General features: G+C 41.5%; 1 protein-coding gene and 1 non-coding gene across 2 annotated transcripts in view; both read left to right on the forward strand.

Moving 5' to 3' along the window:
- The window catches only part of LOC106603236 (afadin), a 62,955-nt gene extending 60,482 nt beyond the window's left edge, over positions 1 to 2,473 (forward strand). Inside the window, exon 25 of the mRNA XM_014196616.2 lies at positions 221 to 2,473. Coding sequence (XP_014052091.2) covers positions 221 to 338 — 118 coding nt within the window. The 3' untranslated portion in view covers positions 339 to 2,473. The remainder of the gene's footprint in view (positions 1 to 220) is intronic.
- A 9,254-nt stretch (positions 2,474 to 11,727) lies between these two features.
- On the forward strand, positions 11,728 to 11,810 carry trnal-cag (transfer RNA leucine (anticodon CAG)). Its single transcript has one exon. It is a non-coding gene; the product is annotated as a tRNA-Leu (tRNA).
- The last annotated feature ends 3,110 nt before the right edge of the window (positions 11,811 to 14,920 follow it).

A 14,920-nucleotide genomic window follows, 5' to 3' on the forward strand; every position in this document is an offset into this window, starting at 1 on the left:
TTCAACTTCATTTGAATGTACATTTGTATCCCACAAAAACATTTTTTCCCCCAACAATGTCCCTGGATAAACCAAAAGTTAAATTACATAATTTGTTCTGAAAGTAATGGATCATGATGTATAACAGACCATGATATACAGTATAGTTAACCTATAGGTATTGATCTTCTCAATTACATCCATATGTGCTGGTTATTGATTGGTTATTGATTGGTTGCAGAGGCCAGGAAGAGAACAACTTCAAAGGTGATGCAACACCTGAGAATCTCACATTTAAGGAGCGCCAACGTCTCTTCTCCCTCGGATCAAACGCCTCCATCAAGGTCAAAGCCTTGTAAGATGAGGATCCTGAGAAGATGGCCTCAACATTCGGTCAAGGCTCATCGATCAAGGCTCAACCTTTTATAAGCTACAGTAGAAACCAATCAGAAGATATCAGAATTGATATTATAATCTATATTCTGTAGAAAAATGTGGACTATCTTTGTGATTTCTCAGCATATTTACTTCTCTTTTCTCCTAATTGATCTTTACATTTAGACTGTCGAATGCACATTTTCATGTTTTCTCTTATGTTTACTTGCAATGAAAACGTAGGTAGGTAGATGCTTTTTTACATACATGGATATTTTCTTTTATAAATTAAGATTTTATTCATCTTTTAGGAAAATGAATAACAGCAGTCATGGTATACATTACGGATGTACTGTACATCACATGAGGCTGCTGAGGGGAGGACAGCTCATAATAATGATTGTAATTGAGAGAATGGAATGCCATCAAACACATGGAAACAACGTGTTTTATGTGTTTGATACCGTTCCACTTATTCAGCTTCAGCCTTTACCACGAGTATGTCCTCCCCAATTGAGGTGCCACCAACCTCCTGTGCCGTACCCCTCCTTTACAACTCAGGACACCCTACTTGTATTAATAGTTCACTATTTTTAGGGGTGACTCCTCAAGAGTGCACGTGTACAGTAATCTGAGCCCTTCTGATCTCATTGATGACATCGATGCCTGAGATTTTCCTGGTCTTTGCCAGCATGGTTCTTGTCCTGCCATGGCCATGCATACAGTAGACAGCTACCCCCTACAGCAGAGAGAAATACATATGGTTGAGTACATAAGTAAACATACAGAAGGCTATGCGTTTATATCATTGTTTGAGAATAATTAGCCTGTGTTCACTGTCCAGACCTGTCACATTCAAATCAGTGGTTAATGTTAATTTAGCGGCATGTGTCAGAAATAAGGGGTTACTGAATACTTTAACTGAATCCTTATCGCCTTTTGCATTTATTCCTCCACAATGGACAGAAAACTCAGAATTTTCTCTGGAGTTGGTGGAGTGAGGTTTAGGAGCTTTTCTCACACAAGCACACCAGGTGTCGTATGCAATTGTCCAGTAGGTACAGGTAATGGGAAGTAATTAGAGGGAGTGCCAATCTGGCCAATTTGTTAGGTTCGACCCAGGAAAAATTGTGGGGTGGACTACAGTCAATCTGAAAATAGTGTGAAATGTAGATATTGTTTTACCAATAGTGTATTATATTCACAGCTATAGTGCCTTCAGAAAGTATTCATACCCCTTGACTTTTTCCAAATGTTGTTGTGTTACAGCCTGATTTTAAAATGGATTAAATTGAAATTTTGTGTCACTGGCCTACCAGAATACCCTATAATGTCAAAGGAATTCCGTTTTTCGAAATGTTTACAAAATCATTAAAAGTGAAAAGCTGAAATGTCTTAAGTCAATAAGTATTCAACCCCTTTGTTATGGCAATCATAAATCAGGTCAGGAGTAAACATATGCTTAACAAGTCACATAATAAGTCACTCTGTGTGCAATAATAGTGTTTAACATGATTTTTGAATGACTTCCTAATCTCAGTACTGCACAAATACAATTATCTGTAATGTCCCTCTGTTGAGCAGTGAATTTCAAACACAGATTCAACAACAAAGACGAGGGAGGTTTTCCAATGCCTTGCAACGAAGGGCACCTATTGGTAGACACTGAATATCCCTTTGATCATGGTGAAGTTATTAATTACACTTTGGATGGTGTATCAATACACCCAGTCACTACAAAGATACAAGCATCCTTCAAAACTCAGTTGCCAAAGAAGAAGGAAACTCTCAGGGATTTCACTATGAGGCCGATGACTTTAAAACAGTTACAGAGTTTAATGGCTGTAATAGGAGAAAACTGAGGATGGATCAACAACATTGTAGTTACTGCATCATGTTTGAAATAAAGCACTAAAGTAAAACTACAAAAAATATGGCAAAGAAATTAACTTTATATCCTGAATACAACGCGTTATGTTTTGGGAAAATCCAACACAACACATCACTGAGTACTACTCTTACACTTTTTAAGCATTGTGGTGGCTGCATCATGTTATGGGTATGCTTGTCATGATCAAGGACTGGGGAGTCTGTCTTTCATTTTCAAATAAATGTGCAACATTTTCTAAAACGTGTTTTCACTTTGTCATTTGAGTACGGTTACATGATTATTGAGTCAGATGAATTGAATAATGTGATTAAAATGTTTTAATGCTTTGCAAGTTGAACGACACATCTGAAATCATGCTACCTGATGGCACTCTGATAAATGCAGAAATCGCTAATCAACATAAATGCTCCACCATATAATTTTTGGAAAGCATAATCTGCCATAATCTGTTAATTATAGAAATATTAGTGTGCATGTTAACATACTAGGAGTGCACTCCTTGAAGGCTGAGTATGGCATTAGTAATGTAAACACCTTACTCTGCTTATTTTAATTGGCATAAGGTCATAATCTAATCATACGGCGATTATAAAATCTTGTTTTCTGAACAATCTTTCGAATTATTAGGACATGTAAACAGCTTAATCGGCGTTCCAGTGGTGTATTTCATCTGCGCATGTGCCAGCACCGGGTAGCAAAATTGAGTTCTGAATGTCTGCATCTTATCCGAAATCTGAATCAAATAGTCTTCGCAAAAATAACATGGTCACTGTGGTAGAACGTTTATTTGGATTGGCAAATCCAGATCAGTCAGTCAGTAGATCAGTCAGTCAGTCAATCACAATATACCCATGATACAGTACATTGTGTTTTTGACCCTTTTGAACACCACCCATTTATTAAATTTAAATGTATTAAATGTATCTTCTTAAAATCTGATTTTAAAGCTAACCCTAGTTAATCATAACCTTACCCACACTGCTGACTTTATGCATAACCCGGACCTTAAATAAAGACCAAAAGGCAATTTTTTTTACACAATTTTGACTATGTGTCTGTGGAATCTAGTGTAAACCCTGGGCACGTTCAAGCGGATCACGTTTGTCAAGTCGTCGCCGCCTTTTCAAAGTTTATTGCATTATGGGGATAAAAATGGTCAGACTTGCCCTTACATGTCAACTGCATGAACTTTACAGAAATCATGTGATCAGAGGTCATGAAGTTTTGACTGCAGTTGACTGCAAGTTTTTGCAGTTGTGCTTCACTTCATCCTGCAGCTATCATCTGCATTGTGGGAGGCTCTATTGTCAACCAATCATTACACTGTTTTTGTTTGACCCATGCGAACGTGACCAAAGACATGACTGAAATAGGAACCAATTTTCTGCCATTCATGTGCACAGTAAACATATACACATAAATGTGATATCTGAGGCTCTCTCTCACTAATTGATTGTATAATGTACACATATGATATGGGAAAGGGGGATACCTAGTCAGTTGTCCAACTGAATGTATTCAACTGAAATGTGTCTTCCGCATTTAACCCAACCCCTTTGAATCAGAGAAGTGCAGGGGGCTGCCTTAATCGACATCCACGTCTTCGGCACCCGGGGAACAGTGAGTTTACTGCCTTGCTCAGGGGCAGAACGACAGATTTGTACCTTGTCAGCTCGGGGATTCGATCCAGCAACCTTTCGGTTACTTACCCCACGCTCTTGTATATTAGACTTGTATATTTCAACACTATAAACAATGGCAACATGATCACATGATTTTTTATAAAGTTCATGCAGTCAACATGTAGGCGCATGTCTGACAATGTTTTGCCCCAGAATGCAACACACTTTGAAAGGCGGTGACCAACGATGGTCCACGACTTTACAAAAGTGAACCGCTCAAACGCGCCCAATCATTAGAGTGTTTTTGTTTGACCCATGCATGACCAAAGACAGGTGTGTCTGAATATGGTCGCCATCATCGAGCACAGGGAAGGAAGATGGCGGAAGAAGATGTTCTGTTTGAAACTTATGGTGCATCGAGTAGATATGAGTGAGAAGGAATGGATTACTGTGGAAAACAAAAAAGGAAATAGGAGAACTAAAGTGGTCATAGTAAATCCAAAACTTAGCTCTGACTGTTTTTTGGTTGGAGTGAGGGTTTTGGACCGATGGCGTTATCTGGGAGATCTGTTTGACGTCTTGAAAATCATATATGCGTTGGATGAGTTTGTGTTTGTGAGGATAACAAGAAATGGGCTTATTTTGTTTTTTGGTGTGTCCGAGGAGCAGAAGGAGCGTGCTTTGCACCTGGAAAATATATTGGATTGGAATGTGTTGTGTGTGGATCTACGAAGCCATGTGCCTATCAAGGGGGTTCTCTCTGAAGTGACGCTAGAAGTGAGTGCAAGGGATGTAACTGAAGAAGTAAAGGCAGTGGTTGGTGCACGCTGACTGACCCAATTGATTGATTATTTGTTCTCTGAAGAGTCTCTCCATTCGCACGTATATTTGGGTTATGTGAGATACCCTGTAAGAGCCTTTGTGCCAAAACCAGTGTGATAAATGTTAACTATTTCGACATGTGTCAAGTGTGTGTAGATGGGAGGAGTATCGTATGCCAGTTGAGGCGAAATGATGCAAATCAAATCAAATGTTATTTGTCACATGCGCTGAATACAACAGGTGTAGACGTTACCGTGAAATGCTTGCTTACAAGCCCTTAACCAACAATGCAGTTTTAAGAAAATAAGAGTTAAGAAAATGCTTACTAAATAAACTAAAGTTTAATAAACAAAATAACAATAACGAGGCTATATACAGGGGGTACCGGTACCGAGTCAATGTGCAGGGCTACAGGTTAGTCGAGGTAATTGAGGTAATACACTGCTCAAAAAAATAAAGGGAACACTTAAACAACACAATGTAACTCCAAGTCAATCACACTTCTGTGAAATCAAACTGTCCACTTAGGAAGCAACACTGATTGACAATACATTTCACATGCTGTTGTGCAAATGGAATAGACAACAGGTGGAAATTATAGGCAATAAGCAAGGCACCCCCAATAAAGGAGTGGTTCTGCAGGTGGAGACCACAGACCACTTCTCAGTTCTTATGCTTCCTGGCTGATGTTTTGGTCACTTTTGAATGTTGGCGGTGCTTTCACTCTAGTGGTAGCATGAGACGGAGTCTACAACACACACAAGTGGCTCAGGTAGTGCAGCTCATCCAGGATGGCACATCAATGCGAGCTGTGGCAAGAAGGTTTGCTGTGTCTGTCAGCGTAGTGTCCAGAGCATGAAGGCGCTACCAGGAGACAGGCCAGTACATCAGGAGACATGGAGGAGGCCGTAGGAGGGCAACAACCCATCAGCAGGACCGCTACCTCCACCTTTGTGCAAGAAGGAGCAGGAGGAGCACTGCCAGAGCCCTGCAAAATGACCCCCAGCAGGCCACAAATGTGCATGTGTCTGCTCAAACGGTCAGAAACAGACTCCATGAGGGTGGTATGAGGGCCCGACGTCCACAGGTGGGGGTTGTGCTTACAGCCCAACACTGTGTAGGACGTTTGGCATTTGCCAGAGAACACCAAGATTGGCAAATTCGCCACTGGCGCCATGTGCTCTTCACAGATGAAAGCAGGTTCACACTGAGCACGTGACAGAGTCTGGAGACGCCGTGGAGAACGTTCTGCTGCCTGCAACATCCTCCAGCATGACCGGTTTGGCGGTGGGTCAGTCATGGTGTGGGGTGGCATTTCTTTGGGGGGCCGCACAGCCCTCCATGTGCTCTCCAGAGGTAGCCTGACTGCCATTAGGTACCGAGATGAGAGATCCTCAGACCCCTTGTGAGACCATATGCTGGTGCGGTTGGCCCTGGGTTCCTCCTAATGCAAGACAATGCTAGACCTCATGTGGCTGGAGTGTGTCAGCAGTTCCTGCAAGAGGAAGGCATTGATGCTATGGACTGGCCCGCCCGTTCCCCAGACCTGAATCCAATTGAGCACATCTGGGACATCATGTCTTGCTCCATCCACCAACGCCACGTTGCACCACAGCCTGTCCAGGAGTTGGCGGATGCTTTAGTCCAGGTCTGGGAGGAGATCCCTCAGGAGACAATCCACCACCTCATCAGGAGCATGCCCAGGCGTTGTAGGGAGGTCATACAGGCACGTGGAGGCCACACACACTACTGAGCCTCATTTTGACTTGTTCTAAGGACATTACATCAAAGTTGGATCAGCCTGTAGTGTGGTTTTCCACTTTAATTTTGAGTGTGACTCCAAATCCAGACCTCCATGGGTTGATAAATTGGATTTCCATTGATTATTTTTGTGTGATTTTGTTGTCAGCACATAACCCTAACTATGTAAAGAAAAAAGTATTTAATAAGATTATTTCTTTCATTCAGTTCTAGGATGTGTTGTTTAAGTGTTCCCTTTATTTTTTTGGAGCAGTGTATGTACATGTAGGTAGGGGTAAAGTGACTATACATACTGTAGATAATAAACAGCGAGTAGCAGCAGTATAAAAATGGGGAGGGGTCAATGCAAATAGTCCGGGTAGCCATTTTATAAATTTTTCAGCAGTCGTATGGCTTGGGGGGTAGAAGCTGTTAAGGAGCCTTTGGGACCTAGAATTAGCACTCTGGTACCGCCTGCCATGCAATTGTTTGGGCCTTCCTCTGACACACCTAGTATAGAGGTCCTGGGTGGCAGGAAGCTTGGCCCCAGTGATGTACTGAGTCGTACGCACTACCCTCGTAGTGCCTTACAGTCGGATGCCGAGCAGTTGCCATACCAGGCGGTGATGAAACTGGTCAGGATGCTCTCGATGGTGCAGCTGTATAACTTTTTGGGGTAATTATCTTTTTATTAGAACGTTATTTTCTTTTGACAGAGGTTACATAGACAACCAAACAAAGTGCACCACTTAGACTAGGTACAATAAAAGGAATAAGGATACAGCAAAACATTATTCAATAAGACAGACATCACAATTATAACATGGGGCAGTTATGTGAGGTTTTCTACATAGGACCACAATGGAGACCAGATTTTCCTAAATGTATCAGACTGGTGTAAGTCAAAGGTAGGTTTCTCTAAGGGTAGAATAGCAGAAGCTTGAGAAAGCCACATTCTCGCAGTAGGTACTTCAGTTGTGGACCATTATAACAATAAGCATTTTTTGGCTAAGTAAACAAGGGTATTGAACAGATGTTCAGAGTCAGGGTCAAACACAACGTTACAATCAAAGTAGAGCAAATATAATCTGTATTAAGGGAAATTGGTGACCAAAGTGATATATGGTCTGGAATTGTGTTTTATGTACTGTCAAATTGTCAGATAAGGCCTGGATCTTTTCAAAGCTATTAATAAATGGTAAGGAAGCTAATGCTCTTGGATGACATGCTATTGATTCCATCCCAACCCAAAGTGAGTGGCATCTGTCGAGGAACCAACTAATCATGTGCTTGATCTGAGCAGACCAGTAATATTAGTTGCAGATTTGGCAAAGAGACCCCTCCTAAATCCTTAGACTTAATTAGTTTGGAATAGATAATTGAGTCAAGGAAGGATATTCATCCTGACGACATTAATCCTGCCAAAAAGAGAGTTTGGTAGGGTAGACCAGTTAATCAGGTCCTGTTTAATCTTTGTGAGCAAAGGCATATCATTTGAAGTGAACAGGTCTTTAAGATTTGGAGTATCATATATGCCGAAGTATTTTATTCCTGTTTCAGTCAATTGGAATAGAGATATCGTTTCTAAGTTGATTGTAGAGGGGATATTCAAAGGTTAAGCAATGGATTTATCCATGTTAATTTTGTACCCTGACAGGTTACCATATTCAGATATGATGTCCATTCCTGCAGTGACAGAGGTCTCTGGTTTAGATGTATAAAAGCAAATAATGACATTCTATGCTCTTCTTCACCCACAGAGATGCTCTTGATGTTATTACTAGACCTTATTGCCTTGGCCAGTGGTTATATGACTAACGAGAACAGAGCGGGAGATAAAAGACAGCCTTGACGACAGCCCCTACCGACAGGAAATCTTTCTGATAATTTACCATTTGTGTTAACTGCTGCTGATGGGTCAGAATAAAGTGATTTTAAATTAATAAAATGATCACCCAGATTAACTTTTTCAAATACAGCAAACAAGAATGTGATGCCTTTTTGGCATCGAGAGAGACAATGAGTGTAGGGTCTTTCATTCTGCCAAGGTGGTTTGTGATATTCAAAGCACGTCTCACAGTGTCTGTTCCAAATCTGGATTTGACAAAGCCAGTCTTATCAGGTTTAATGAGGTCTGGAAGTAGGCCTTTGGGCCTTTGCCGTTTTTTAGGATCAGGCTAATGGATGCAGTTTTCCAGGACTCTGGTATGATGTCTCTTTCGAACGTATCGTTTAAAGCAGGCATGAAGATAGGGCATATCTCAGGCAAGAACTTCTTGTAGAACTCCCTGTAGAACTTTTTGAGGATCTGGGGACCCATGCCAAATCTTTTCAGTCTCCTGAGGGGGAATAGGTGGTGTCGTGCCCTCTTCACAACTGTCTTGGTGTGTTTGGACCATGATAGTATTTTGGTGATGTGGACACCAAGGAACTTGAAGCTCTTGACCCACTCCACTACAGGCCCTCCTTTTCCTGTAGTCCACGATCAGCTCCTTTGTCTTGCTCACGTTGAGGGAGAGGTTGTTGTCCTGGCGCTACACTGCCAGGTCTCTGATCTCCTCCCTGTAGGCTGTCTCATCGTTGTCGTTGATCAGGCCTACCACCGTTGTGTCGTCAGTAAACTTAATGATGCAGTTGGAGTCATGCTTGGCCATGCAGTCATGGGTGAACAAGGAATACAGGAGGGTACTAAGCACGCACCCCTGAAGGGCCCCCATGTTGAGGATCAGCATGGCAGATGTGTTGTTGCCTACCCTTACCACCTGGGGGCGGCCCGTCAAGAGGTCCAGGATCCAGTTGCAGACGGAGGTCTTTAGTTCCAGGGTGCTTAGTGATGAGCTTTGTGGGCACTATGGTGTTGAACGCTGAGCTGTACTCAATAAACAGCATTCTCACATAGGTGTTCCTTTTGTCCAGGTGGATATGTTGATCACTGAAAACTGTGTTGTATTTCTTTCGCAAGTGTTCCAGTGTTTGGTCTGTGCCTTTCTCTTTGGACTTGAACGTGTGGAGCATTTTCAAGTCACACCAGTTCAGCTTTATTTTTGAAAGCCATTCCCTGCCAAATAATGGGGGGCCAGTTCCAGGCACCACATACAGATGTAACTGCTGTGTTTGCTCCCCATAACTCACTCTGACCTGCAATGCCCCCATTGGGCTCAATCTCTCTCCTGAGTAGGTCTTCAGCAACACATTTGTGTTCTTCAGCTTGATAGCCTTGAAGTGCTCATTGTACAGCCATGACCAGCCTTTTTAAGCACTTCATGGCTACAGACGTGAGTGCTACAGGGCGATAGTTATTTAGGCAGGTTACCTTGGCATTCTTGGGCACAGGGACTATGGTGGTCTGCTTGAAACATGTAGATATTACAGACTTGGTCATGGAGAGGTTGAAAATGTCAGTGAAGACACTTGCCAGTTCGTCCGCACATGTGGCCTTGTGAATGTTGACCTGTTTCAAGATCTTACTCACATCGGCTATGGAGAGCATGATCACTCAGTCTGGTGCTCTCATACATGCTTCAGTGTTGCTTGCCTCGAAGCGAGCATAAAAGGCATTTAGCCCATCTGGTACGCTCGCGTCACTGGGCAGTTCACAGCTGGGTTTACCTTTGTAGTCCGTAATAGTTCGCAAGCTCTGCAACATCCAACGAGCGTCAGAGCCGGTGTAGTAGGATTTAATCTTAGTCCTGTTGACGCTTTGCCTGTTTGATGGTTTATCTGAAGGCATAGCAGGATTTCTTTTAAGCGTCCAGATTAGTGTCCCACTCCTTGAAAGCGGCAGCTCTAGCCTTTAGCTCGGTGCAGATGTTGCCTGTAATCCATGGCTTCAGGTTGGGATATGTATGTACGGTCACTGTTATGACGACATCCTCAATGTACTTATTGATGAAGCCAGTGACTGAGGTGGTATACTCCTCAATGCCATCGGATGAATCCCGGAACATATTCCAGTCTGTGCTAGGAAAACAATCCTGTAGCTTGGCATCCCCGTCATCTGACCACTTCCGTATTGAGCGAGTCACTGGTACTTCCTGTTTTAGTTGTGGTGGCAAGCATGAAGTTCCCTGTTAGGGTGAAGGAGACCGAGGTGGCAAGAGTGAGGGCTGTCCAGCATGTCTCCTATCCGGGGGCGATGAGAAGAGTGGAAGTAGGGAGTAACGTTGAAGATAACATTGTAGGTGGATTAGAGAGACTAGTAAATGTTACTCGCCAACAGGATTCTGACACGTTGCATGTTAAAAAGGTGGACTTTGTATCGTTTATTGCATTGTCTATAACCTGCACACCGCAAACAAAGAGGAAATCTGAGAAAAAAGGCATTGTTTTGAGTGTGTCTGGACGTTTTTTGGGACTCAGGGATTTTACAGCAGAGGCATTACAAGGAATCCTGTCGACAAATGTCTTCACAGGCGCCTGAGCCAGTGTCGGGATGTGATTTGGACTATGACTGAAGGAGTGGGAGTTTTTTTTTAGATGTATTTTATTTTTGTATTGCTTATGATGGGTTTTTTTCTCCCTTTTTATCGCAACCCGTACAGTAGGTGGCAGCATGCACCTTTAACTTTTGTTTGCTGATCGCCATAATACCAGAGAAGAAGTGACCAACAACATGACTGATAAACAGGAACCAACTTTGCCGCGATTATATATACAGTGGATATGTACAAATTAATGTGATATTAGGGTCTCTTTCAGTGTTTCACTCTCTCAATTGATTGTAGGTTACAATGTACACACGTGATTTCAGTTCGTGTGTGTCTGGTATGGGAGTTGGAGACATGTTTATTTCGACATTATAAAGAAACACTTTTACAAACAATGCCAACTCAGCCATATTGGTCTGAGTGTGGCTGTTGAAAAACCCATTTTAGTGTCCGACTTTCGGCTGTTGCAGATGCGCCTCCCCAGACTTTCGTCTAACGTTACAGTAGGTTGCTTTGGCCTTACCACTCAAACGAGCCCCTTAGCTACGCCACAGCCACATATAGAACAATGAGCTAGGTAGCTATAAACAAACAATGGGTTAATTATAAAATCTCTGCCACAGCTGCTGGAGCTTTCTCCCGTTTTCTTTTGCTCGTTGCCAAAAGTCATCGGTTTTGAATTGGTCTGTTGCGGCAGAGAGATTGGAGTAAAGTGAAAAAGCGTTAGCACCTGGTGTGATAAAAATCTAGCAGTTTCGAAATCATGTCAGTTTAATGAAACAAAACCACATAAGGTTTACATTATATGAATTTAAAATCACACGGTTGTTTTTGATCTTTAAATATGCATATATACGGTTAAATACAGTATGTCAGGATGGCCGAGCGGTCTAAGGCGCTGCGTTCAGGTCGCAGTCTCCCCTGGAGGCGTGGGTTCGAATCCCACTTCTGACAGTAGCTTTTTTGTGACTGAATCAGTTTTAGATAAGAAACGCGACTATGTTAATGACCTTGGCTACAAGTAAGTTATTTTAAATTTGCATTTAATGCAATACTAAATAATTAGGTATACAATTATGTTGGAACTGTATTCCACGTGAGGGCACTAAAGTGCAACAAATGGTAACTTTTCACATTTTAGGGGTGAAATTGCCCTAGGTACGGATCTAGGATCAGCTTTCCCTTCCCCCAATCCTCATTTTAACCATCAATGGGGGACATGCAAAACTGATCTAGAGGCAACTTCATCCTACTACTGCTTTAAGATGCATCTATCCCGTTCAATGTATTGAACTTGCTCTGTACTTATGCCTAGTCTTCATAGACTAGGCCTACTGAGTAGTTTTTTATGGTTGAATAACTCAAGATAGAAAATGTACCTGACATTTGTCGAGACACTCTTTTCACTGCACTTCGATAAAAAGCGATTTTCGTTGCAGGTTAGGAGAGCATTTTCGCTAACCCTAACCCTTTCCCTAACCTGAACTTCAGTCTCCTGACCTGCTACGTTACTCCATCCGAACCTGCTACGTTACTTCTCAGAACCTGCTGCGTAAGTTCTCCGAACCTGCTGCGTAAGTTCTCCGAACCTGTTACGAAAATGTAACTTCGCTATCGAAGTGCTGTGAAAAGAGTTTCCCTACATTTGTCTTGTCTCCTGCCATTTAGGCTGCACAATTAGTGAGACAAAATATAATTGTTCTGCCTGTCTGAATGCAGCCTAAACAGAGCCTTCGAGGGACTACTAGTGTAACAGGGTAGAGGTGCATTTTCCAGTCACACCTTATTAGAGTAACTACAGTAGTAAATGTGTATGATTTGCTATTGGTCAGTTTGAATTAATTGTTTGTGTGCTCTGATTTGTTGCTGGTGTGACTCTGGAGAATGCACATCCGTTCTTTCACACAATAGTTATAACATCCGCAATAACATCTGCTAAATATGTGTATGTGACCAAAACATTTTGATTGGATTTGATTAGTTCCACTGGTTGAACTAGACAAATGTGAACGATTGTGTTAGAATTCATGGACCGCCATCTCCACTCCAAGACGATCATCATTCTCCTTTTCTACCGTTCTGTTTGAGTATTTAGTAACACACAACACGTTTCTGCAATACTGCAGTGAATTTAAAAAAAGAATCACTTCTTATGTGCAACTTCCTTCATTTATTTAGGCATGTGGACAATTGCCAAGATTATAAATATGAATGGACCTCATAATATGTGTAGGCCTACCTCTTGTTTTGTGATGAAGGGAACAGGTACTCAACCAAAACGATGGTACAGCAATTATCAGTCACCTATTATAGATTCTGCGCAGTCTGGGATATCTACTGGATTCCTCCTTTCAACTCGAATGGGTGATCGATACATTTGATATAGTTTTATGAATAACCCTCATGATCTGGGGCATGTGAATGTAAATGGTCATCGCTGTCTAATACTTCAACTAGTAGCTTAATGTTCAAAGTGCTGTACATATCCACCCCCTAAAACACTAACCCTGACCCAAACCCCAAAATACTAAACTTAAGGGACTTTTCTGACCAGCATCCCATTAACAGCCCAGCTAGTCAAAACCTAAAACTGACCCTATTCTAAACTCAAAAATGTAATCTAACCCTAACTTTACCCCTAAGCCTAACATTAACCGTAACCTTAATCTAATGTTAACCAATTGTGAAATTCCTCATCGGCTTGCAGCTCAGTTACGTCACTTCAGTTTTTCCCATGACAGAGATGTCTTTATGGAGTCTATGTTGAATCATTACTATAATTTTAATACAGTTGGCACTACCAGACGGAGGCTGCCTTGTTCATACAATCTCCACATTAAAACAAAAGAAAAAATTGTTGTTTGATAATTTCATGCAATTATTAGTGATATCAACACAAACATTCAGAACGCACAGCACAACACAGTTTACTTGCTAGCATTTTTATACAAAGAGTAAAAAGAGAGCTTGTATCTGAAAGGAAACAAATACCGTATCACATTGCCAGATATATGTTTAGATACTGAAGAAAAAACTATTCTCAGAAGTTTAAAGAAACATGTCTGTAAAGAATATCACTGAATTGAATGTTCAAACTTCCCATTAAAAAGCTTTCACCAACTCCGATGTAAAAAAATAAAAGTTTAAACAGCCGTTTCAGTAATCACATACAGTACCAGTCAAAAGGTTGGACACACATACTCACTCCAGTTTTTCTTTACTTTTACTATTTTCTACATTGTAAAATAATAGTGAAGACATCTAAACTATGAAATAACACATATGGAATCATGTGGTAACATAAAAGGGTTAAACAAATCAAAATATATTTTATATTTGAGATTCTTCAAAGTAGCCACACTTTGCCTTGATGACAGCTTTGCACACTCTTGGCATTCTCTCAACCAACTTCATGAGGTAGTCACCTGGAATGCATTTCAATTGACAGGTGTGCCTTGTTAAAAGTTAATTTGTGGAATTTCTTTCCTTTTTAAAGCGATTGAGCCAATCAGTTGTGATATGACAAGGTAGGGGGGTAGCCCTATTTGGTAAATGACCAAGTCCATATTATGGCAAGAACAGCTCGAATAAGCAATAAGAAACGACAGTCCATCATTACTTTAAGACATGAAGGTCAATCAATCCGGAACATTTTAAGAACTTTGAAAGTTTCTTCAAGTGCAGTCGCAAAAACCATCAAGCGCTATGATGAAACTGGCTCTCATGAGGACCGCCACAGGAAAGGAAGACCCAGAGTTACCTCTGCTGCAGAGGATAAGTTCATTTGAGTTACCAGCCTCAGAAATTGGAGCCCTAATACATGCTTCACAGAGTTCAAGTAACAGATACATCTCAACATCAACTGTTCAGAGGAGACTACGTGAATCAGGCCTTCATGGTCGAATTGCTGCAAAGAAACCACTACTAAAGAACACCAATAATAAGAAGAGACTTGCTTTGGGGAAGGAAAAGCAGCCAACAAGTGCTCAGCATATTTGGGAACTCCTTCAAGACTGTTTGAAAAGCATTCCAGGTGAAGCTGGTTGAGAGAATGCCAAGAGTGT

This window comes from Salmo salar, chromosome ssa01, assembly GCF_905237065.1.
Source record: "Salmo salar chromosome ssa01, Ssal_v3.1, whole genome shotgun sequence".
NCBI classification, from domain to species: Eukaryota; Metazoa; Chordata; class Actinopteri; order Salmoniformes; family Salmonidae; genus Salmo; species Salmo salar.